We start from the raw sequence: 22,445 nt of genomic DNA, 5'->3' as shown, positions 1-22,445 counted from the left end.
GACCACAGATCAGACGAAAGCACGGCCCGGGAGCCGCCAGCCTCAGCATAGGTAAGGCCCCAGCCTGGGGAGTGATGTCCTTGGGCCCCTTAGGAAATAGTCCCTCCCAGAGATGGCCCCTCTGCAACCATAAAGACAAGCTGTTTCACAGCAGCGTGTCTGACCTGAGAAAAGCAGGGCCTGTCAGCAGCTGGGCAGAGCAGCTGCAGAGCCCACCTGGTGCAGTAGAAAGGAAGCTCACTTCATGCTCTCTGGCCTTCATGCTCTCTGGCAAGTCTCTGTGTGACTTGCACACCTAGCAGGGACCGCGTGTCGGGGACGAGAGCATCCAGACTCTGGGATGCCGGTCACAGCTGTAGTGTGCACAGCAGCACTGCCCATGGCAGTCCCTGCCCTGTGTCATGGCCGCTGAGTTATTCTTCAGTTATGAATATAGGAGTGTGAGCAGCTCTCAGCGAACCAAAATTGTTCTTTCCACAGCTCGAGTCCACAGTCATGCCCTACCTTCAGGTGTTATCAGAATTCCGAGAAGGGGTGCGGAAGATTGCTCGAGAGCAAAAAGGTGAGGACCAGTTGCTGGAAAGAGTGTGGGAGCCGTTCCCCTCACTGGGCTCCCTGGACTCGGGCGTCTCCCCCTAGGCAATATGGCATTCGGGCCGGATCATCCTCTGTGAAGGCTGCCCTGTGCACCACAGGGTGTTGAATGGTGTCCCAGGCCTGGACCCACCAGGTCCATTAGCACCACACACCCCAGTCACCACAGCCCTGCCTGTCCCTGCAGGGCAGACTCCTTGAGTGAGCGCAGCTGAGTGGGCACTGGGGACTAAGGATGCGATATGATGGGCCAGGGCTGATTTGCCTCTCCTTCTCTGAGCTGAGACAGAATGGAGGGCCTTCTGACCAGCCGTCACCACCTGCCCTTTGGCTTGCACTGGGGCTTATTTTTGCTCCTGGTGACCTGGTAGGCTGCGTGCCCTGGGGTGTAACTCGTTCCTGCTGCAGAGTGGAGCTAAGGTGGAGCTTCCAGGGTTCCCTTGTCTGCTGAGGCATGCCAGATGAATGCTTGAACTTGGGGTTCACACAGTGGCCCCTCACTGTCCATAAGCAGCCATTCCTTCACCTTTTGACATTTCTGAGATGTGTGTGGTTTAAGACTTAGAAAGTGCTGGATCTGAGCATTCATTTTGAGGGCCAGTTTTTAAAAAGTGTTAAACACAGCAACAAGCAGCGTCCGTCAGGCCTTTGCTTCTCACTGAGTAGTTCTGATTGGTGAGTAATAGCACAGCTGGGAACACACACTGAGGACTTAGGATGTGCTGGGCCCTGCCTACTGCTTTCTGCACATTGCCTCATTTACCCCCATGATCCTCCAAAAGAGGAAAGCAGAGCCCCAGCCAGGTCACACTGACCTTGAATGCTACTCCGTCACCTGCTGTGCTACGCTCCCTCCCCAGGGGGCCTCTATGTTGTGGGAAGTCAGACCTAGGATCCACCTGGTCCCCATCTGTGCATAGCCCATCATGGAGGGTCACAGTGGGGCAGCATCCCGGCAGGGCATGCTGAAGATAGAGCAGACAGAGACCCAGCAAGCCTCTAGGAGAAGCTGCACGTTGAGGAAGGTCAGGAAGCCTGGGCGGGTGGAGGGGCTGAGAGGTGGAGGAGCTGAATCTGGGCCTGTTTCAGGCAAGTGACAGCGGAGCAGGAGGTGGGAGGGCAGGAAAGAGTTTTAGGAGCTCAGAGCTCCACAGGCTGCAGGACAGAGTGCAGGACACTGGGTGAGAGGAGAGGCTGGCTGGGCTGCTGGGCTGCCACAAGTGCTCTGTGGAGAGGGGCCTGGGCCTGACCAAGCCCCTAACAGGCCGTGGTGGGTGCACTTGACCTGACCAGGTAAGCACCATCGCCTCTCTCCAACACCTGATGCCCTCAGCATTTCAAAGCACTTGAACCAAACGGAACCAAGCCTGGACCAGCCATTCAGGACCAGCATAGGGCTCTCCAGCAATCTTGGCAGCATTGACTTAGCGACATCGCTGGGGTCATGGGCTTGGGAAGGCCATTCCTGGAGGCAGCCTGGGCATTTCCACCTGCCTTCTGGGGAACATCGAAGGCCGAGCCCGGGCCCCAGTAACTCGGGTCACACAAGACTGTGCATGTGGCCTTGGCTTCTCTGGCATGCCACAGCCCCAGGAGGGCACTGAAGGGGGACTGGCCAGGCACAAGCTCATGCTCGGTGGCACTGACCAGGACAGGGCTTGCTGAGGCCTGGAGAGTGGCACCAGCCAGCCAGCATTGGAAATGGTTTGGTTTTGCTTTCTGTTTGCTTTTCACTTTTGTTTTGTTTTGTTACTTGGAGCAGGTAGATGGATGATGTGGCCTCAGGTTAAGATGGTGGTGACCCCTACCCTGTACATCATCCCATATGTGCCTTGTGAGCCAGAGACCCTGGGGTTCCAGGGGCTCAGACCTTCCGATGGGGCAGCATGTTAGAGGTGGCTCTGGCGCAATCACCCTGTCTCCCCAGCAGCAGCAAATAATGACTTTTTTGTTATTCACTGTTATCTCGTGGCTGGCCGAGGAGAAAGTGAGTGTATAACAGACTCAGGGGTGGCCCTCAGATCAGCTGGGATCTGCTTGGCCCAGGCCAGGTGCTCCACAGACGAAAAAGAAACCGTTTCTCCTGGAAATGCCTCCACGGTCTAGTCAGCTAGAGAGCACAGGCCTGGCAAGGAGGGCCGTGGGTTCGGGGTTTGACCAGGAGAGAGGCATTGAAGTGAGAAAGCCAGGGGCTAAGCCAGGGTCCTCTGCACTGGCGAGATGATGCCATTTCCCCATCGCCAATTTTTTGTTTTCATTGTGTTAAAATACACAGCTCAGTGCCATTAGGGACATTCACAGTGTTGTGCAGCTGCCACCATCCGTCTCTGGAACTCTTCCCTTTTCCCAAACTGGAACTCTGTCCCCGTGGAACAGCAGCTCCACATCCCCTCCCTCAGCCCCCGGTGCCCACCCTCTACTTCTGTCTCTGTGGATTTGACTACTCCAGGGACCTCACATGAGTGGAGTCACACAGTGTTTGTCCTGTGTCTGGCTTATTTCTCTGAGCACAGTGTCCTCAGGTCTGTCCACGTCGCAGCCTGTGTCAGGACCTCCTGCCTTTTTAATGGCCGAATCATATTCCGTGAACGGATGGACCCTGGTCTATTCTTCTGTGGATGAATTCTCATCACCTTTGCGTTATCTTTGTAGCTCACGTTTCTCTTCAGTAAATCCCTGATGATGATGTCACTGTCTGCTCCTCCGCCCCGGCTCTGCTAACAGAAGCCACAGAGGCTAGCAGTGGGTGATCATCGGTGCAGGCACCAAGAAGCCTCCCGGGCCACACTCCCTGTGGGAAAAGGACACACGCCGTACCCCTCGGGCCCACACCAGCCTCGGGGTCTGGATTCTGAGGAGCTGAGGAAGAAACCTCGTAGCCACTATGGCACCCAGCAAAGGAAAATGTAGTCCCTGGGTCAGGGGCCACTCACGAGGGCACCTGTGCCAGCTGCCCAGCTTCACAGGGTCAGGGGCCGCTCACGAGGGTACCTGCGCCAGCTGCCACACCAGAAGAGGTGTGCCCGTGCCTGGCATCTGCTCTTAAGCTCTGTGAACACAGGTTCCTGGAGCGCCAGGGAATGCCTACCGTGTGCTGGGCCGGGGGCAGGAGGCAGGACACTTGCTGGAGAGGCAGCAGTTGCACTGTAGGTATTCAGGTGCTGTGGGGTCACCTGATGCTTCTGAGGAGCTGCTCACTAACAGGTGGCCCCAATGCACCTTCTCCTCCTCAAATGTCATGGAGACAGCCTCCTACATGCGACAGGACTGTGAGGCTGGGCAGCTGGCACAGGTGCCCTTGTGGGTGGCCCCCGACCCAGGGACTACATTTTCCTTTGCTGGGTGCCATAGTGGCTACGAGCCTTCTTCCTCAGCTCCTCAGAATCCAGACCCCAAGGCTGGTGTGGGCCCGAGGGGTACGGCGTGTGTCCCGTTCCCTCAGGGAGTGTGGCCCGGGAGGCTTCTTGGTGCCTGCTCTGATGATCACCCATGGTGGGTGGGCTGGGGTGCTGGCCTTGTGGCCTCCCATGACACCCGTGACGGTAACCACGGGTGCTGGCTTGCCTTCCTTCTAATGAGGGTGCCTGCCGTCCAGGGGTGGCTTTCAAAGACTGAAGGGCAGGCACCTACCTCAGCTCATGCCCCAGTCAGCCCCTCCTCAGATGGCTGAGGAGGGCCCGTTCCCAGGAATGATACTGCGGACAAATATAAAGGCCATTGTTCCCCTAGGTCCCTGCCTGGGGAGGTTGAAACTCAGGAAGCTGCCCAAGGTGGCTGTGCTTGTGGGCAGGGCCTTGAAACCCAAGGATATGCATTTTTTTTCTTTTTTGAGACGGAGCCCGTTGCCAGGCTGGAGTGCAGTGGTGTCATCTTGGCTCACTGCAACCTCTGACTCCCTGGTTCAAGCGATTCTTCTGCCTCAGCGTCCCCAGTAGCTGGGATTACAGGCACGTTCTACCACACCCAGATAGTTTTTGTATTTTTAGTAGAGATGGGATGTCACCATGTTGGCCAGGACGGTCTCGATCTCCTGACCTCGTGATCCACTCGCTTCAACCTCCCAAAGTGCTGGGATTACAGTCATGAGTCACCGTGCCTGGCTGGATATGTAAATGTTCTATCTAGCAGTGAATGAAGGTGTGGGGCGCCCAGCAAGGAGCTGTAGGGGTCTCGGTCATGAGGACACAGCAGGGAAAGGACAGGTGAGAATGGCAGCATGCACGTGGCCAGTGCTGCCCAAAGGCAGGCCAGGCAGGAGGATGGGGTGGGATGGCGAGGGTCCCAGCAGGCTGCGGGCAGGGCACCTGCCCGCCTAGCACAGTTGGGTGCAGCAAGCTGAGGGGCCGGAAGAAAACGAAAGGGTGTGGTGACTCCAGCAAACCCAAGGTCAGATTTCAGAGCAGAAAGTTGTCACTTGGAGAGCAGCAAGCATCCGTCCTGTCCATGTAGTCAAGGAGATGCGGTCGCATCACCCAGCACTCAGGAGTCGTTCTGAGATAGGTTGGCATCGCATTTACCCTGCAACACCCAAAACTCCTTATGTCCTGTTCCCCACCTGGGCGTTGTGCATGGGCTGGGGACGGGGAAAACTTGGGCAGAGCAGAGGCACAGGGGGCATCTGGTAGAGACTGCGTGAGGAGCCCCTCAGGAGAACCGTGGGATGCCGGGCAAGTCTGCAGTGCTGTGCTCTGAAGCCAGTCAGCCACAGACGCCTGGGTTTCCAAGTGAAGCTCCCTCCCCGTGTGCTGGAGGTCATAGCTGCTCTTCCTGTCATGCTTCCCTTCACCCTCCCAGCTGGGCTTGGTCCCCAGTCAGAGGCAGAGGTGAGCACAGTCTTGGGAAGCAGCCTGTGGTCCAGCCCCACTGCTCACCCCTGCCTTTCCAGCTGCGTTTGCTTCAGCCCTGGGAGGCCTGATTCTCACAGAGCCAGAGCTCTTTAGTGGTCCTGGGACTCAGCTCTCCTGGGTCCCGGTCAGGACCCCCATCCCAGTCCTGTGTGCATTTGGGAACCAAGTCCTTAGGGGCTTGAGTCTAAACGGTCCTTCCGTAAGAAAACTGGGCCGGGCGCGGTGGCTCAAGCCTGTAATCCCAGCACTTTGGGAGGCCGAGGCGGGCGGATCACGAGGTCAGGAGATCCAGACCCTCCTGGCTAACACGGTGAAACCCCGTCTCTACTAAAAATACAAAAAATTAGCCGGGCGCGGTGGCGGGCGCCTGTAGTCCCAGCTACTCGGAGGCTGAGGCGGGAGAATGGCGGGAACCCGGGTGGCGGAGCTTGCATTGAGCTGAGATCGCGCCACTGCACTCCAGCCTGGGCGACAGAGCGAGACTCCGTCTCAAAAAAAAAAAAAAGAAAAGAAAAGAAAACTGATTTTAGCACCAGCAGAGAAACTGCAACCCCCAGGCCTGTCCTGACCCTCCCACCCCTGCTATTGGCCCAACTTGGGTCCCTTTCCTGGAAGAACCACTTCCAGCAGCCATTGTGCTGTGCTTCCTCCCAGCTCTGCCCTGCACCCCCAGAACAGCCCCTGGGCTTACGGGGGACACTAGTCTCTGGGCTTCTGTAGCCGATCCAGCTGCTGGCCCCTCCCTCCCAAGCACCGGAGGAGGCACTCGTTCTGGGGGCCCCGGCCCCTCATATCTAACGGAACTGCTCTGCTTTCCCCGCAGTCCCTGAGGTTCTGCAGCTCAGCGATGCCCTGCGGGACGACATCCTGCCCGAGCTTGGGGTGCGGTTTGAAGACCACGAAGGTGGGTGAGCCCTTGCTCTTTGCTATGAAGTTACCAGGAGCTTGGAGAGGTGTCACAGGGAGAGCTCCCGGGGCTGGGCCGAGGCTCATGCATCATAATTGTTGATGCAGAATCCCAAAGTGGCAGCCCCATGGGTCCCCTGGCACCATTCCTACGCTGGCCAGCCTGGCAGGGGCGGGGAGCACCCTGTAGCTGCATCCCACTGCGGCGTGTGGTGGCGTCACCTCCCCTGCGTGTCGTCTCCCCTTGGGGCTTGGCTGCCCACTGCTCCTGTTGCTGCCGCCTCTGGTGCTCTCAGCTAAGGAAACCAGCCTGTATCCTGTACACTGTCAACAAATGTCATGCTGTCCTCCCACTTGGTAGAGATTTTTTTGTTCTACAGAAAATTAATTTTTTTGTTTTTTATTTTTAATTTTTATTTATTTGTTGAGACGGAGTTTCGCTCTGCTGCCCAGGCTGGAGTACAGTGGCGTGATCTCGGCTCATTGCAACCTCTGCCTCTGCGGTTCAAGCGATTCTCCTGCCTCAGCCTCCCGAGTAGCTGGGATTACAGATGCCCACCACCATACATGGCTAATTTTTGTATTTTTAGTAGAGACAGGGTTTCACTGTGTTGGCCAGGCTGGTCTTGAACTCCTGACCTCAAGTGATCTGCCCACCTCAGCCTCCTAAAGTGGCATGAGCCACCATGCCCAGCCTTATTTTCAATTTTTGTGGATACATAATAGTTGTAAATATTTATCGGCTATATGTGATATTTTGATACATGCATATGATGTATTATGATCAAATCTAGGTGACTGAGATTTCCATCATCTCAAGCATTTATCATTTCTTGTGTTATGAACCCTCCAATTCCACTCTTCCACTCTGTCCCTGGTAATTTTAAATCTCAGATGACATGTCATATTTTCCTACTCCTGGCTGGCAAGACCTTCCTACCTTCCAATTACAAAATGTTCTCGCCAGGTGTGGTGGCTCATACCTGTATCCTAGCACTTGGGAGACTGAGGTGGGCGGATTACCTGAGCTCAGAAGTTCGAGACCAGCCTAGGCAACATGGTGGAACCCTGTCTCCACTAAAATATAAAACATTAGCTGGGTGTGGTGATGTGTGTCTGTAGTCCCAGCTACTCGTAAAGCTGAGGCACAAGAATTACTTGAACCTGATAGGCAAAGGTTGCAGTGAGCTGACATCATGTCACTGCACTCCAGCCTGGATGACAGAGCAAGACTGTCTCAAAAAAAAAAAAAAATCACACACAAACCAAAATGTTCTCTTGTGCTACACTGCTGCTATGGAGGTTCTTGTTTGTTTTTCTCCAGTGGGCCCTTGCTCTGACTGGGCAGCACGGCATGGTCTGGGCAGGGCAGGGCTGGCCCAGCAGTGGGGATGGCCCACAGAGCCCAGCCTCTTCTCACACGCTGTTTATTTTGCAGGACTGCCCACGGTGGTGAAACTGGTAGACAGAAACACCTTATTAAAAGAGAGAGAAGAAAAGAGACAGGTGAGTAAAGTGAAAATGACCTAAGCTTGATATTTTTTGAAAATGTAAAAACCATTGCGGTTATTACATAGTTTACTTTTTAAGCATTGATGTTTATACTTTTTTTAAAATCCCAGTATTTATAAATGTCAGAAAGAAAAAATTAACTAGTATCTTCTAATGAAGCACCTCTTTTAAAAAGATTATTCCCTCAGTTTAAGTGAAAACCAATCACTTTTAGCAAACTGTGAAGCTGACACGTTAAGATCCCAGTCACACCTTGCCCTTACCTGGGTGGTACGTGTCGCTGATGCATCTCCACCTCCTATGCCCAGCATACTCCCCACTTGCGCCCCCCAACACTCCCAGGATTAGGGATGGTCCAAGTTCCTCAGTGCCTGATAGGAGAGAAGAACAGGAACAAAAACGCAGTGTCAGAACCTCTGGACACAGTGCGTGGGGCACCCTGGGATGTAGGCAGCAGGATGAGAGGCACGGGGGCCCCCAGTGCACACTATGGGAGGTAGCCCTTGGGTGCTGTTGCCACCAGCAGGTCGGTCCCCAAGAGGCTTAAAGCAGGAGACCACCGTGGAGGGCGAGTTTGGATGTCACAGTTCTCAGGAAGGAGGCTCTGGGAAGAACTGAGGAAGGAGAATCCACAGGGTGGGTGATTGACAGATGAGATGTGCAAGGTCAGGGAAGGCATCTGTGCCCAGCCCTGGACTGGCCCAAGGCACAAGGGGAGAGCTGATGCCAGATGCAAGTGTGGGTGGCTAGAGTTTGCAGTGCTTTGGAGGAATGACAAACTGGAACTCTGGGGAAAGCTCCAGTGGTGAGTGGTCTGCAGGTCCATCCTGGTTGGCAGGTTGGGAGGAGCTGGGCTTGCCCTGTGAAGTTGGCTGGTGTGACTGCCTCATCAGGGCCCCTCCTCATTCCATCACAGTCACTCACCGAGCCTTGGGTCTCGCCTGCCATGCTGTGCTGTGAGGTGGCCTGGTGCTAGCTGTACAAACACCCTGGCTTGCTGCACTCCCTGGCAGAGTGCTCAGAAGCAGGAAGCAGACAAGAGGAGCGCCAGGGCGGCCCAACCAGAGCCTCGCAGGCCCTGTACTCTTTGTGCTGGCCTTTCCACTGGCCACCTTGGCTGTGGCTTGTGACTTCTAGTAGCTCCTGTTTCCCAACCAAGGGACTCTTACCTCACCAAACTGCCGCTAGAAGGCATCCCCAGGCCCGAGGCACCATGGGGGAGGGATCCTGCCTCTTCCTATACCATTCCCATCAGCACATAAACACATCCTAACTTTTAAAGGGAAAAAGCAGAAATCCTGAGCACTGCCTCTCTGGTTCCTCCAAGCTCAGTGCCCAGCTCCTTCCTCCCCCACCTCAGCCCCTTCCCCTCGGCCGGCCCTGCTCTCCCTCCATCTACCTCGAAAGAGCTCGATCCTGTTGGCCCAGCCCCATCCTGAGTCTCTGAGATCTTTGTGCCTTCCTGGTTTCTTTTCCCCAGCTCTGTGTGTGGAGCCTCCCCAGGAGACCTTACCTGGTCCTGCGGCTTCTCCACCATCTATCATGTATCCGATGGCCCAAAAACACTTGTGCCTAGCTGCCTACCTGATAGCTCCACTGGGCTGGGAAGCACCTGAAACCTAGGCTGTCCAAAGGAAATGTGAAAATGTGATTTTCAACTCCCCAAACTTGTTCCTTTTCCATCAGTGGAGGGCATGTCTATTCGTGGAGTGGCTCAGGCCAGAACTTCCCAAAGCAACTGAGGGCCTCCCTCACCAGCACACAGCCTGCTGGCTCCACTAATAAGCTCTTCCTGCAGCATCAGGCTGCGCTCGCCCCTGCCTGGGTGCTGCCTGCAGCTTGGAGTGGGCTCTGGTCTCCTCACCCAGCCCCCAAGGCTGGCCTCCGCCACCCTCTCCCCATCCTGCCCTGGGGCTCTTGCTCCTTCCCAGGTATCCCAAGACCCGCTCAGGGTAACCCTCACAGTGCTGTCCTGGTCATTGCCTGACGGATCCTCTCTCCTTAGGCCAGGCTGACCATGCTGGTCCATTTCTTCATGTTAGTGGTGCCTGGATCTTTTAGCATTGGTTCTGTTTGTCTGCCTACTGCATACCTTTGCATCTAGGGCAGGGCCAGGCATCCAGGGGTGCCACCGAGGATCCCCAAAAGGAACGGAAGAGGGTGGGTGTGCTGCCCAGCACATGGACTTGCCTCCCCACAGTGGAATGGGCCTGGTCAGAGTTCAGCCCTCCATGCCAGGCCCTATGAGAGGGGCTTGTTTTGCGGGACCTCTCACTCCGACAGACCCAGCAGCCTGAGGCAGCCCTGTCTCATCCGGCTCTGTGCTGCCCCTCTAGGTTGAAGAGGAGAAGAGGAAGAAGAAAGAGGAGGCGGCCCGGAGGAAACAGGAACAAGAAGTAATGCACTTTGTTTGTTTGGGGGTGGGGGCTCTCCTGGGCAGGAGTGCACCCTGACCCCATGCCCTGTGGCTCTCTGTGCCTCCGTGGACCTTAGCCAGGCCCCTGCAGACTCTCGCAGAAGGCACTCCGCTCTCTGCCTCTACCACCCAAGGCCTGCCAGGCCCTTCTCACATCGGGTGCAGGGAAGGCCTGGCCAAGGGGAAGGCTGTGCCATTTGTTCACAAGCTCCAAGACAGCATTTACAGACTTACTACTAGTAGTGTTTCTAGCAAGCTTTGCACTATTGCTATAGAAATAACATCTCGTTTAATTGTAAATTCCTTGTGTGTTCCCTCCACCTTGGCTCTCCCCTTCCCGTCTTCCGTAGCGCTCTGAATCTGAGGGCTGGGAAGCAAGTTGAGAGCTGGAGGTGTGAGCAGACGCCGCTCACAGTGCGGAGCCCCAGGTGCTGCTCAGTGGCATGACTCTGCTGTGTTGTGTGTTCCAGGCAGCAAAGCTGGCCAAGATGAAGATTCCTCCTAGTGAGATGTTCTTGTCAGACACCAACAAATACTCCAAGTTTGATGAAAATGTAAGCATCCTTCTCTTCTTTTCGGAACTTTATTAGACCACATTAAATTGGGAGGACAGGAATTTTCAACCTTGGACAGGCAGATTTTCTGTCTGTAGAAAATTTGGAATCAAATCTGACACCTGCTTTAGGTCCAGGGCCTCCTGGCCCAACTACTGAGCTCCTTCCACAGCCCAGGCAGCTAGGCAAGCCGTGCCAGGGCCACCCCTCCACTGGTGTGGCGAGCTCTGGTCCCTAGCCCTGGGAGTTGTGGCCCGGGCCGAGATCCACCCAGGCCCTCACAAGCTGGCTAAAGTGCGGTGGCGCAGATAGGCCTCCTGCCCCCAGGTCCTTCGTCATAGCAATTCACAGCCACTGCCTCCAAACCTCTAGACCCCTCCCTGCTGGCATTTGGATGTGTTTGCTGTGTACCTTTGGGCCGGCTGTGTCAGAACTCAGCCATGGGTAGGCTCTGAGGGGCATAGTGCCCCTCACCTTAGTCAGGAAGCACCCCCAGACTCTGGCCACCCCTCTCCCATTCTTAGCTGCTAGAGCTGGCACTGCCAGATCAGTGTGCTGGCTCCAGAGCAGTGTGCTGGCGCCAGAGCAGTGTGCTGGCTCCAGAGCAGTGTGGTGACTGTCCAAGCAAGAGGACATGGCTGCATCAGGGAGATGCACACTTTGAGACAGGAGGGCAAAGAAAGGGGAGTTGGGCTTACCCAGGTGCAGAGACCAATAGCCACTGTGCTCTGGCTTTCAGGGTCTGCCCACACATGACGCGGAGGGCAAAGAGCTCAGCAAAGGGCAAGCCAAGAAGGTGAAGAAGCTCTTCGAGGCTCAGGAGAAGCTCTACAAGGAATATTTGCAGATGCCTCAGAATGGAAGCTTCCAGTGAGGGGCGCAGCACTGACTTTTTAAACCATTGCGGACTAGTGGCTCCTGTCTGCCTCCGTGACAACGCTCCAGTGCTCCAGTCATGCTTACAGTTGCCCTTGGGTCCTAAATTAAGAGTTGTGTTCATGTAGGTTCGTGTCGTCATTGGCTCTGAGACATTATAATAAATTTTTCTGAACAGTGAGACCCTCTCTGCCTTGTTCTGCATGTTCAGCACTTGGCAGGGGGCCTGGTGGCCAGCCAGGGCCGCTTGGTCAGCAGGTCACAACCTAGGTGCTTGGGTCAGTAGAGCTGCTTCAGCTGGCTGAGGAATTTCTCCCCCATGCTGATGGCTATCGGCTAATCTCTGGTGTGTGGGCACATTTGGAGGTATTTGAGTGGGAAAAAGACAGGCTCAGACTGGCAGAGCCTGCTGAGCCCTAGACAAAGGCCGCTCAGTCTGCCCTCGGGTTCTGATGAGTAAACACACGGCAGGTTTTCCTAGAGCCATTCCACACTGGGCAGCAGCATAGCCGGTGGCTCAGCAGGCGGGCCCCTGGCGAGCTGCCCAGAACCGCCGCTGGAGACAGCAAGTCCAGGATGTGCATGGCTCATGGGTGAGATGTGGGGTGTTCTCAACACAGCAGGGACCTTCTGTCCCCAGTGCCCAGTGTTGTCCTTGCCACCCTGCCCCCACACTTGGTTCACCTAGACTGAGGATCAGCACCCAGACGCGAAGGTGCTTACCCACCCTTGGCTGAGGAGGGCGTAAGCAGAAGCCAGAGCCTGCCTCATGCCTGTGGAAGCTGGGGCCGGGCCATATGCGTCCGGACAAAAGACAGTCATTGGTGCTGTGGACAGCCAGGAGACACTCTACCCAGTGCACGTGCATGGTGGCAGCAGCCCCAGCATGGGGAGTGTGGCAGTGTTGGGTTGTGGGCGCGCCGGTTCTTGGTTGTTGCCCTCCACGTGCGCTTGCTGTTTACTGCAGTAGTGTGTGACACAGCAAAAGGCTGGAACCAGCCTGTCTGTGCATCAGCAGGATGCTTGGCACAGCTTGAGAGCACCCACCCAATTATGTAGGGAGCACTAAGGTTATAAATCAATGGGGACAGTCTCTGGGTATTGATAGGTCTGACTTTGAACCTTGTCAGTGTTTTTTTTATATCTATATCTCTATCTATCTATCTATCTATCTATCTATCTATCTATCTATCTATAAATTTAAACCAGCAAGAAAGAAAAGTCCCCCAAACAAAGTAAAACAAACGTGTTCCAGTTATCTGTTGCCACTTAACAAATCACCCCAAAACTTCATGGCTGAAAACAACAACGATCATGTTAATAACTCATGGCTCTGGATTGACTGGACTCAGCAGATTGGTTTTCAGTTGCAGGCAGATGGGGTCATCTCTAGGTTTGTGCCTGGGTCCCATACTGGGGCTGCTTGGGCACCTTTTATCTCTGTGTGGTTTCTCTAGCTTGGTGGCTTCAGGGTGGCTGATTTCTGTCGCAGCAGCCTATAGCTCCAAAGGCGCAAGTCCTGAGAGAGAGAGAGACAGGAGCTATCTGGCCTTTTAGGATCTAACCTCGGAGGTCATGTCCTGACTTCCACTGTCCTCCCTAGTGGAGGCCGTCACAAGGCCCACCCACGTCCATGGGGAGGGGGAGGCATAGACACCACCCTGTGGTAGGCATTAGTGGGTTCCAGAAGGGAGGGGAAATACTACTGTGGCTATTTCAGAAAGTACCATACGGCACAAAACGATAAATCAAATTGGCAACCTCAAGAACTTGAACTTTCTGAGAATTGGCCATTTTTTGCTACACATCTTTAATGGGGTATCTTCTAAGGTCAAAAAAGGGGCAGAAAAGTCAAACAATGCAATAGTTTTGTTGTTAGTAGTAATATTGGCATTGTAATTTTCAAACCCTATATGCCAAGACAAATAAGATCACTGACACCCAGGCCGGAGTGCAGTGGTGCAATCTCAGCTCGCTGCAACCTCCACCTCCTGGGTTCAAGCTATTCTTCTGCCTCAGCCTCCCAAGTAGCTGGGACCACAGCCACATGCCACCAAGTCCAGCTAATTTTTGTATTTCTAGTAGAGATGGGGTTTCACCATATTGGCCAGGCTGGTCTTGAACTCCTGACCTCAAGAGATCCGCCCACCTCAGCCTCCCAAAGTGCTGGGATTACAGGCGTGAGCCACTGTGCCCAGCCTAGCAACCAAGTTTTTAATGTAAGAGAAAAAAATACAAGAATAAAAATCAAAGAAGTCAAGGAAAAGCACTTTACTATTAAATATGAGTTAGAAAAAACAATAGGCAGTAACTTGTGATTTTAAAAAGCAGATTGTTTCCTGGCTGTGTAGATGGGAAGGGTGGAGAAGCAAGGCAGCCCTAGCCCCGATCTGGGGCTCTAAATCCCATCTCCCCCACCCCCTGGAGACATGGCCAGTTCCAGGTCTGCAGCAGCAGGAGTAGCAGAGCACCCTTGTGCCCCAAAACGGGAGCCTTTGAACACCAAGAAGTCAGGTCAGAAGGACACTGGACAAGCTAGTGACACATAGCAGCTGGGTGGTATATGTCAGGGGCATTCTGCTGGGTGGAAAAGCCACCCCTGAAAGGTTGCCTGCTGTGTGATTCCATGTAGATAACATTCTCAAAATCCAAGCTGTAGGAATAGAGAACAGATGGTGGTAGCTGGGGTTAAAGATGGTGAGGGGCAGGTTGGGGGAGTGACTGTACAGGGACAGCGGAGGCGGGGGTTGGTGGGGAGGGTACTTCCATGTTCTCGTTGCCATGGTGATCACACAACCCTGCATGTGTGATAACAACGTAGAGTCACACACATTGTACCAGTGTCAGTCTCCTGTGTTGATCATGAACTCTGGCCAGGCAAGGTGTGACCATCAGGAAACACATTTTGCAGTTTTCTGGGAGCCTGTACTTACTTTAAAATAAGGCTTCAGGAGCTCCTACTGGCTAAGTTTGGGACAATTTGAACATTGAAAAGAATGATTCCAGCCAGGGCAACATAGTGAGACCCCATCTCTACTAAAAATAAAAAGAATTGGCCGGTGTGGTGGTGCACTTGTGATCCCAGCTACTCAGGAGGCTGAGGTTGGAGGATTGCCTGAGCATGGGAGGTGGAGGCTGCAGTGAGCTGTGATCACACCACTACTCTCCAGTCTGGGTGACAGAGCAAGACTCTGTCTCAAAAAAAAAAAAAAGAAAAAGATTAATCAAAACCCAGGCATCTATTTATTCTCAAAAATAGAGAAAGCTAAAACATATTGTCATTACTGGAGGTGGCTCCTGTGTCAGCTCCGTTCTATAGAGTTACTCACTGGTGACAGAACCAAGTATTTCACCTTGCATGGGAAGTGTATTTCTGGGAAGTGAATTTCAGGAATGGCCCTAGCTGAAAGGAGAAAGTCGTTCTTTCCCCAGAGATGCCAGCTAAGGGAAGAAGCACCAGGATCAGACATCTCCATTCTGCAGCCCCAAATGAAGTCATTGATTCAGGCAGGGGCTGACCGTGGATGCTGAGACGCCTGGGTGAAAGCTGGTAGGTGCTGGGTAATTTCGTGGTGCCAAAGTGTCACCTTGTGCGTGGCTTGTAGGTTTCCAGGAGGGAATATATGTTACTTTTTGATGCTGGGCTCTGGCTCTCAGCCCCCCGACAAAAAGAAGGATTTCCTCTAAAAGTATAAGTCAGTATTGAATGAAGCTTTTAGGCTAGGGCTCCTCAACCTTGAATGAGAATATAAACTGCCCAGGGTTGCTTGTTAACACAAATTCCAGTTCAGACCTAGGAGGAGCCCAAGATTCTGCATTCCTGCAATCTCCCAGCTGTGGCCTGTGCTGCTGGGCTAGAGCCCCATCAGGAGCAAGGCTGTCCAGCTCACTTCCTGTCTGCAGGAAATACTGGGCCCAGAGGGACAATGCAGGTGAGGCCATGAAATAGCCATCACACTTGTGCAGAAGGTGGGGTGTTCTGCCAGATGCCCAGCCGGTGTCTTCAATATGCCTGCGTCAAAGGGAGCAGAATAGGGCATAAAAGAAGGACTGGGAGAGAGACTCAAGAAACAAAACCACCAGGTTTGAGGGATAATCTTTGAAGGATTTGAACAAACCTGCTGTAAAGACATTTCAAGGGGGGCCGGGCATGGTGGCTCACGCCTGTAATCCCAGCACTTTGGGAGGCCGAAGCGGGCGGATCATTTTTAGTAGAGATTCCATTTCTACTAAAAATACAAAAAAATTAGTTGGGCATGGTGGTGCATGCCAGCTACTCAGGAGGCTGAGGAAGGAGAATCGCTTGAACCCAGGAGGTAGAGGTTGCGGTGAGCCGAGATCGCACCATTGCACTCCAGCCTGGGCAACAAGAGCGAAACTCTGTCTCAAAAAAAAAAAAAAAAAAAAATCAAGAAATTTGAATGACCAGGTATTGGATGACAGTCAAGATTTTTGCTAATTTCGTTAGTGTGATAATGGCAGCTGCCTCCAGAGGTGTCTTTAATGAGACACAAAGTAGCCTGAAGCCTGTAACTCAGTATCCTTCAGCCAAGGAAACTGATGAAGCCCAGTCACCCCAGCAGCAGCAATCCCTTCCACAGTGTATCCTCTCTACCGGCCTGTGCTGGAAACCACGTATCAAATGTCCTGACAACTGGGCCATGAGGAAATACCCTGGTCTGTAGCTGCCACTACTGGGGTGAGTGGAGGTTGGCCCAAGGCCATGGTGCCATCCAAGGAGACAGGAAGGAGTGGCCTGTGCCCCCCCCCCCCCCCCCCGTTTCCAGTGGTGAGTGCACAAAAACGTATTCAGATCACCAGGGGCACGCCTGGTCCCCACAGCTGGTGAAGGCCTGGCTCTACCTGGACTGGAGTAGAGTCAGGCTGTGGCCCCTGTTTCACGCCCCCTCCCCCATTCAGAGTAATTCTGGGCCGATTTTCTGAAAGGGGTTTACTCCCTCTGAGTGCCCACTACCTGGTGCGTCTTCTCCCTGCCCTCCCCCAACTTCCTCCAGTCTCCCCAGGTTGGGTCGAGGGCCTGCAGTGACAACAGGCTGGCTGGCCAGGCCACTGGCTTGGTCCCCAAGAGGACCCCAACACCCTACCCTGCAATATCTTGCTGTCAGGCTGCAGCAGATCCTTCTTGATCAATGTGGGGTGGACACTTTTCTTAACTTGTATAATATTAGTTTGCCTGTGAAAAGTGTTTTTTTTTTTTTGTCTGTGAAAAGTGTTTCTTTTGTGTACATGAAAGCTCTGTTCAGCTGTAAGAGCCAGATTTACATCTTCCTGTTTTTCCACAAAGGGCAATCTTTGGTGTCTTTACTATAAACAGTCATGTATTCATTATTTAAAAATAAATAATATAGAAAATTTCCAATATAAAGTAGAAACTGAAAGGCCCTGTGCCTTACCTCTCAAATCCCTGCAACATTGGGGGTACAGTCTTCCAGATGCCTTCTTTCTGAGGCTGTGAAGTTCACGAAGTCACTCCCTGACTGTGCACCCCTCTTTTTTTTTTTTTTTTTTTTTTTGAGACGGAGTCTCGCTCTGTCGCCCAGGCTGGAGTGCAGTGGCCGGATCTCAGCTCACTGCAAGCTCCGCCTCCCGGGTTTACGCCATTCTCTCGCCTCAGCCTCCCGAGTAGCTGGGACTACAGGCGCCCGCCATCTCGCCCGGCTAATTTTTTGTATTTTTTTAGTAGAGACGGGGTTTCACCGTGTTAGCCAGGATGGTCTCGATCTCCTGACCTCGTGATCCGCCCGTCTCGGCCTCCCAAAGTGCTGGGATTACAGGCTTGAGCCACCGCGCCCGGCCTGTGCACCCCTCTTTTGTGCGCAGTACGCCATGGCTGTTTTCTGTCCTCCATACACCAGAAGAAACCTGCCACCTCTCTTGGATGTCTCCAGGGCCCCACGTTGTTAATGCCCCATAGGCTGAGCCACCACCCTACTGAGGAGGATTTGGGCACTTCTGAGGCCTAGGCTCCAGCTCTTGGCGGCTGCGAGGTCGTTTGAGGAGTGGCACCCCGCCGCAGGTGAAGGGCATGGTCCCCTCCAGGGCCAGAGCCACTTAGCTGGGGGCGTTAACAGGGGCTTCTCTGTTTTCTCCTCGGTTGAATGGGACAGTGATTCCTGCCTCCACTTCCAGGCCAAGATGTAGCCATGGTCAGTAGCACCCAGGTAAGGGCACAGCTCGCCAAGTGCCAGGCACTTTTCCAGGTGCTGGCAATGTGAAGGAGAAACACGTGGTGTCTGTCCAGGACTGTCTCCCGGAACCCCACTGAGCACAAGGCAGCCAGGAGCAGAACCACAGGCAAGGCAGCCTCTGGAGGGGACTCCTGATCTCCAGGTTGGAGAAGGCTGAGATGGCAGAGGGGTTGTAAACAGGTGTACTCATGCCTGAGGCCTGGCAGAGGCAGCGCTGGGAAAACGGATGAAACCCACCGAATGCTGGCTACCCTGGGAGTCCTGATCCCAGTGGTCCTCAGCCCTGGTTGCATGTCTGTCATCTGGGGACTTCTCTTTTTTGACACAGGGTCTTGGTCTTGCTCTGTCACCCAGGCCACTGCATGATCACAGCTCACTGCAGCCTCCAACTCCCGGGCACAAGTGATCCTCCCACCTCAGCCTCTCAAGCAGCTGGGACTATAGATGCACCACCATGCCTGGCTAATTTTTAGATATTTGGTAGAGATGGGATCTCATCCTGTTGCCCAGGCTGGTCTCAAACTCTCGGGTTCAAGCAATCTGCCCATTCGACCTCATTACCTAATTGCATCTGTGAAGATTCTATTTCAAAATGAGAACCTTCCAAGGACAGAAACCACCAACCACCAAGAGAAAAACACCACCACAATCATTCCAGTTCCAGCAGATCTCGCAGGGAGCAGGTCCAGCTGCCCCCAGCCCCAAGGCCCAGCTCCCTCAGAGGCTCCACCCACCCGGATGCCACCCCCACCAACCCCAACGTCCAGGAGCAGCTGGATCCCATTACTACAAATGGACTAGAGACTTTATTAGACGGGAGGAAGGACCCTCAAAACTGCAAATGCCCAGGTTCTTGTGTTGTTTCTTTCCTTGTTTATGCTTCCACAAAGCATAAAGTATGACCATTGTAGAAAAGTCTGAAAGTCTAAATAAGTAAAATAGGAATTGAGAGCACACACACCCTCTCCTAAAACACAGATGGCCAGACAGGACTGAGCACGCTGTGTGGATCAGGGCTCAGCCATGAGCCCTCCGGTCACCTCCGGTTTTTATGTTTTTTGTTTTAATTAGTTTCTTTTTCTTTCTCTTTTTTTTTTGAGACGGGGTCTCGCTCTGTTGCCCAGGCTGGAGTGCAGTGGCACGATCTTGGCTCACTGCAAGCTCCGCCTCCCCAGTTCATGCCATTCTCCTGCTTCAGCCTCTGGAGTAGCTGGGACTACAGGCCACCACGCCCAGCTAATTTTGTATTTTTAGTAGAGATGGGGTTTCACCGTGTTAGCCAGGATGGTCTCGATCTCCTGACCTCGTGATCTGCCTGCCTTGGCCTCCCAAAGTGCTGGGATTACAGGCGTGAGCCACCCAGCCCGGCCCTTGTTTTAATTAATTTCTTTGGCCAGACAGGACTGAGTAGGCTGTGTGGGTCAGGCCTCAGCCATGCACTGGTCACCTCTGAGGGGTTTTTATGCTTTTTGTTTTAATTCCTTCCTTCCTTTCCTTTTTTTCTCTTTTTCTTTCTTTTTGAGATGGAGTTTCGCTCCTGTTGCCCAGGCTGGAGTGCAATTGCATGATCTCTGCTCACTGCAACCTCCGCCTCCTGGGTTCAAGCGATTCTCCCAGGTTCAAGTGATTCTCCTGCCTCAGCCTTCCTGAGTAGCCGGGATTACAAGTGTGCATCACCATGCCCGGCTAATTTTGTATTTTTTTAGTAGAGACGGGGTTTCTCCATGTTGGTCAGGCTAGTCTCGAACTCCTGACATCAGGTGATCCGCCCACCTCGGCCTCCCAAAGTGCTGGGATTAGAGGCGTGAGCCACCGCGCCTGGCCTCTTTTTCTTTTCTTTTCTTTTCTTTTTTTTTTTTGAGACTGAGTCTTGCTCTGTCGCTGAGGCTGGAGTGCAATGGCACGATCTTGGCTCACTGCAAGCTCCGCCTCCCGGGTTCATGCCATTCTCCTGCCTCAGCCTCCCGAGTAGCTGGGACTACAGGCGCCCGCCACCACACCCTGCTAATTTTTTTGTATTTTTAGTAGAGACGGGGTTTCAAACTGTTAGCCAGGATGGTCTGGAACTCCTGACCTCCTGATCTGCCCACTTCGGCCTTCCAAAGTGCTGGGATTACAGGCGTGAGCCACCGCGCGCGGCCTCTTTTTTGTTTTTTTGAGACAGTATCCCCCTCTGGTTACCCAGGCTGGAGTGCAGTGGCCCATTCTCTGCTCACTGCAGCCTTGACCTCACGGGCTCAGGTAATTCTCCCACCTCAGCCTCCCAAGTAGCTGGTATTACAGGCCTGAGCCACCACGCCTGGGTAATTTTTTTTTTTGGAGTGGGGGAAAGGTGCTCTCGCTATGTTGCCCAGGCTGGACTTGTTGCCTCTACCTCCCAGAGTGCTGGGTTTACAGGCCTGAGCCACGACGCTCCGCATTAAATTCTTTTTAGAGATGAAGTTTCACTATGTTGCCCAGGCTGGACTTGAATTCCTGGGCTCAAGCGATCCTCTTGCCTCAGCCTCCCAGGTTACCTCTGAGGTTTATAACTGACGCTATGTTCTTAATCCCTCAACCAGGAGCCTTTAGATGGTTACAAATTTTCCCCATTACAGGAATGACTTGCTAATAATAATAATAATTAGCAATTGTTTCAAAAGTAACCTCACCCCCAAAAAAAGAACGTTTCTGAAAAAAATGCACAAAAGACTTGAAGACCCCCAATGGCACGGTTGAACATGGAAATGACCAGCCTCAAAAGCCCCAGCGCAGGGGTTATTTTCCGATCAAATTGGATATCTCTTTTTTTTTTTTTTTGAGACGGAGTCTTGCTCTGTCGCCCAGGCTGGAGTGCAGTGGCCGGATCTCAGCTCACTGCAAGCTCTGCCTCCCGGGTTTATGCCATTCTCCTGTCTCAGCCTCCCGAGTAGCTGGGACTACAGGCGCCCGCCACCTCGCCCGGCTAGTTTTTTGTATTTTTAGTAGAGACGGGGTTTCACCATGTTAGCCAGGATGGTCTCGATCTCCTGACCTTGTGATCCGCCCGTCTCGGCCTCCCAAAGTGCTGGGATTACAGGCTTGAGCCACCGCGCCCGGCAAATTGGATATCTTTCTACAAAATATGCTGTGGAGAGGCTGGGGCTGTTACCTTCACCCCAGCCCAGGGGGCACCCTGAGAGGGAGAACAGGGTGGGCGAAACGGGCCAGCTTCTCCCTGCCCTGCTCTGCTTCAGGGGCCTGATCTGAGGGCCCAGTGCGCACTGTTTTCCCTCCTTGTCCGATAGGGTCTCCCCCAGGCCAGAACTAGGCTGCTGGGACACTGCGGAGCTCAGGGCGTGCGGGAAGAGACGCAGGAAGTGGGTAGTCCCGTCGTGTTCGCGGAGGCGACCCAGCCCCGACCTTTTCGCAGAGGAAATGTTACCCAACCTGGGACCTGGGGTATGAGCAGGGGTTAAGCTTAGGTCCCAACCACTAACGGGACTAGTTGAAAACGGCTCCCAGGCGGAGGGGCCCCCTGCGATGTTCTCAAGGAGTAGCGCCAGGGGACGACGTGGGAGGTGGGGTTCTCCTATCAGCGGGCGCACTGAGCGCTGGAGCCACCGACCCGCCGCGGACGGGATTGAACTAGGGAACTGGGAGGGCGCAGGGGATAAAGACGGCCGGGACCCACGGAGAGAGGTGGTGCCCGGTGTCCCGCGAGGATGCAGTGCCAACCGGAGAGGGTCCCGGGAGCGGGGACCCAGGCCAGCCCAGCCCAGAGCCACACACGCGGTCTACACCTCGCCCCGCCCCATCTAAAGAGGCGGAGGAGCGCAGGGCGCCGGCCCCGCGGAGGAATATTTGCATAAGGCGGAGATATTTTTCGGTGGCTTCTGATTGGCTGCCGTCTGCGGCGCGAAGCGCAGTTGACTTGCGCCGTGCTCGCCCAATCGCAGCCCGTCTTGCTCGTGGAGAGAGGAGCTAGGAGCCTCGGCCAATGGGAGGCGGCGTTGTTGGCGGCCACGGCGGCGCAGCTCCAAAGCGAGTGAAGCCAGGGTCGCCGCCACTGCCGCAGGAGGCGTGAGGTGCGGAGACGGAGGTGCCTGGCCGGTAACGGCGCGCTGGGGTGGGCGGCCGGGAGGGGCCGCGGGGCCGGCGCGGGCGCGGCGGGCGGCCATCTCTGGAAGCCGCGGGGCGGTGGGGCAGGGGCGGGGCCGCGTCCTCGTCAGAGCAGGCAGCGGCGGCCGCGGTGGGCCTGGGGCCTGGGGCCTGGGGCTTGGGGCTTGGGGCCTGGAGCCCGGGCCTGGGGCGCTGGCGGGCGGCCCCTCCCAACTCCCGGCGCGCCTGGCCCGGCTGCTGGCCCCCCTGAAGGTCAAGGCGCTTTGTTCTGCGCCGCGGGCGGCCTCCTGGGCGGCGGCCCCGCGGAGGAGGCGAAGACGGCTAGAGGCGGCGGCCGCTCAAATCTCCCGCTAGCCCGGCCCGCCCCGCGTGCGGGGGCCGCGGCGGTTACACGGCCGGGCGCGCCGGAGCGTTCAGGCTTCCCGTTTTTAAGGTGGAGACGTCCAGGACC

The 22,445-nt window shown here is 54.6% G+C and overlaps 2 protein-coding genes across 9 annotated transcripts in view; both read left to right on the top strand.

The window, feature by feature from the left end:
• The window catches only part of CARS1 (cysteinyl-tRNA synthetase 1), a 56,354-nt gene extending 44,461 nt beyond the window's left edge, over nucleotides 1–11,893 (top strand). Inside the window, 6 exon segments of the mRNA XM_033207803.1 lie at nucleotides 481–562; nucleotides 6,265–6,345; nucleotides 7,786–7,853; nucleotides 10,196–10,255; nucleotides 10,746–10,829; nucleotides 11,569–11,893. Of these exon segments, the coding sequence (XP_033063694.1) occupies nucleotides 481–562; nucleotides 6,265–6,345; nucleotides 7,786–7,853; nucleotides 10,196–10,255; nucleotides 10,746–10,829; nucleotides 11,569–11,703 (510 nt within the window). The 3' untranslated portion in view covers nucleotides 11,704–11,893.
• A 9,881-nt stretch (nucleotides 11,894–21,774) lies between these two features.
• NAP1L4 (nucleosome assembly protein 1 like 4) overlaps nucleotides 21,775–22,445 on the top strand; it is a 48,623-nt gene continuing 47,952 nt past the window's right edge. The window contains exon 1 of one of the 8 annotated variants that reach the window (XM_033206486.1): nucleotides 21,775–21,960. The gene's annotated coding sequence lies outside the window, so the exon portion shown is untranslated. Of the gene's footprint in view, nucleotides 21,986–22,093; nucleotides 22,428–22,445 lie in introns of those variants that run through there. The other 7 variants (XM_033206493.1, XM_033206487.1, XM_033206489.1 and 4 more) reach the window with 7 other exon arrangements.

The sequence above is a fragment of the Trachypithecus francoisi genome, unplaced genomic scaffold, assembly GCF_009764315.1.
Source record: "Trachypithecus francoisi isolate TF-2019V2 unplaced genomic scaffold, Tfra_2.0 Lachesis_group8, whole genome shotgun sequence".
Classification (NCBI taxonomy): Eukaryota; Metazoa; Chordata; class Mammalia; order Primates; family Cercopithecidae; genus Trachypithecus; species Trachypithecus francoisi.
The sequence above is the reverse complement of the archived record's forward strand: the minus strand, read 5'-3'. Positions and strand labels throughout refer to the sequence as shown.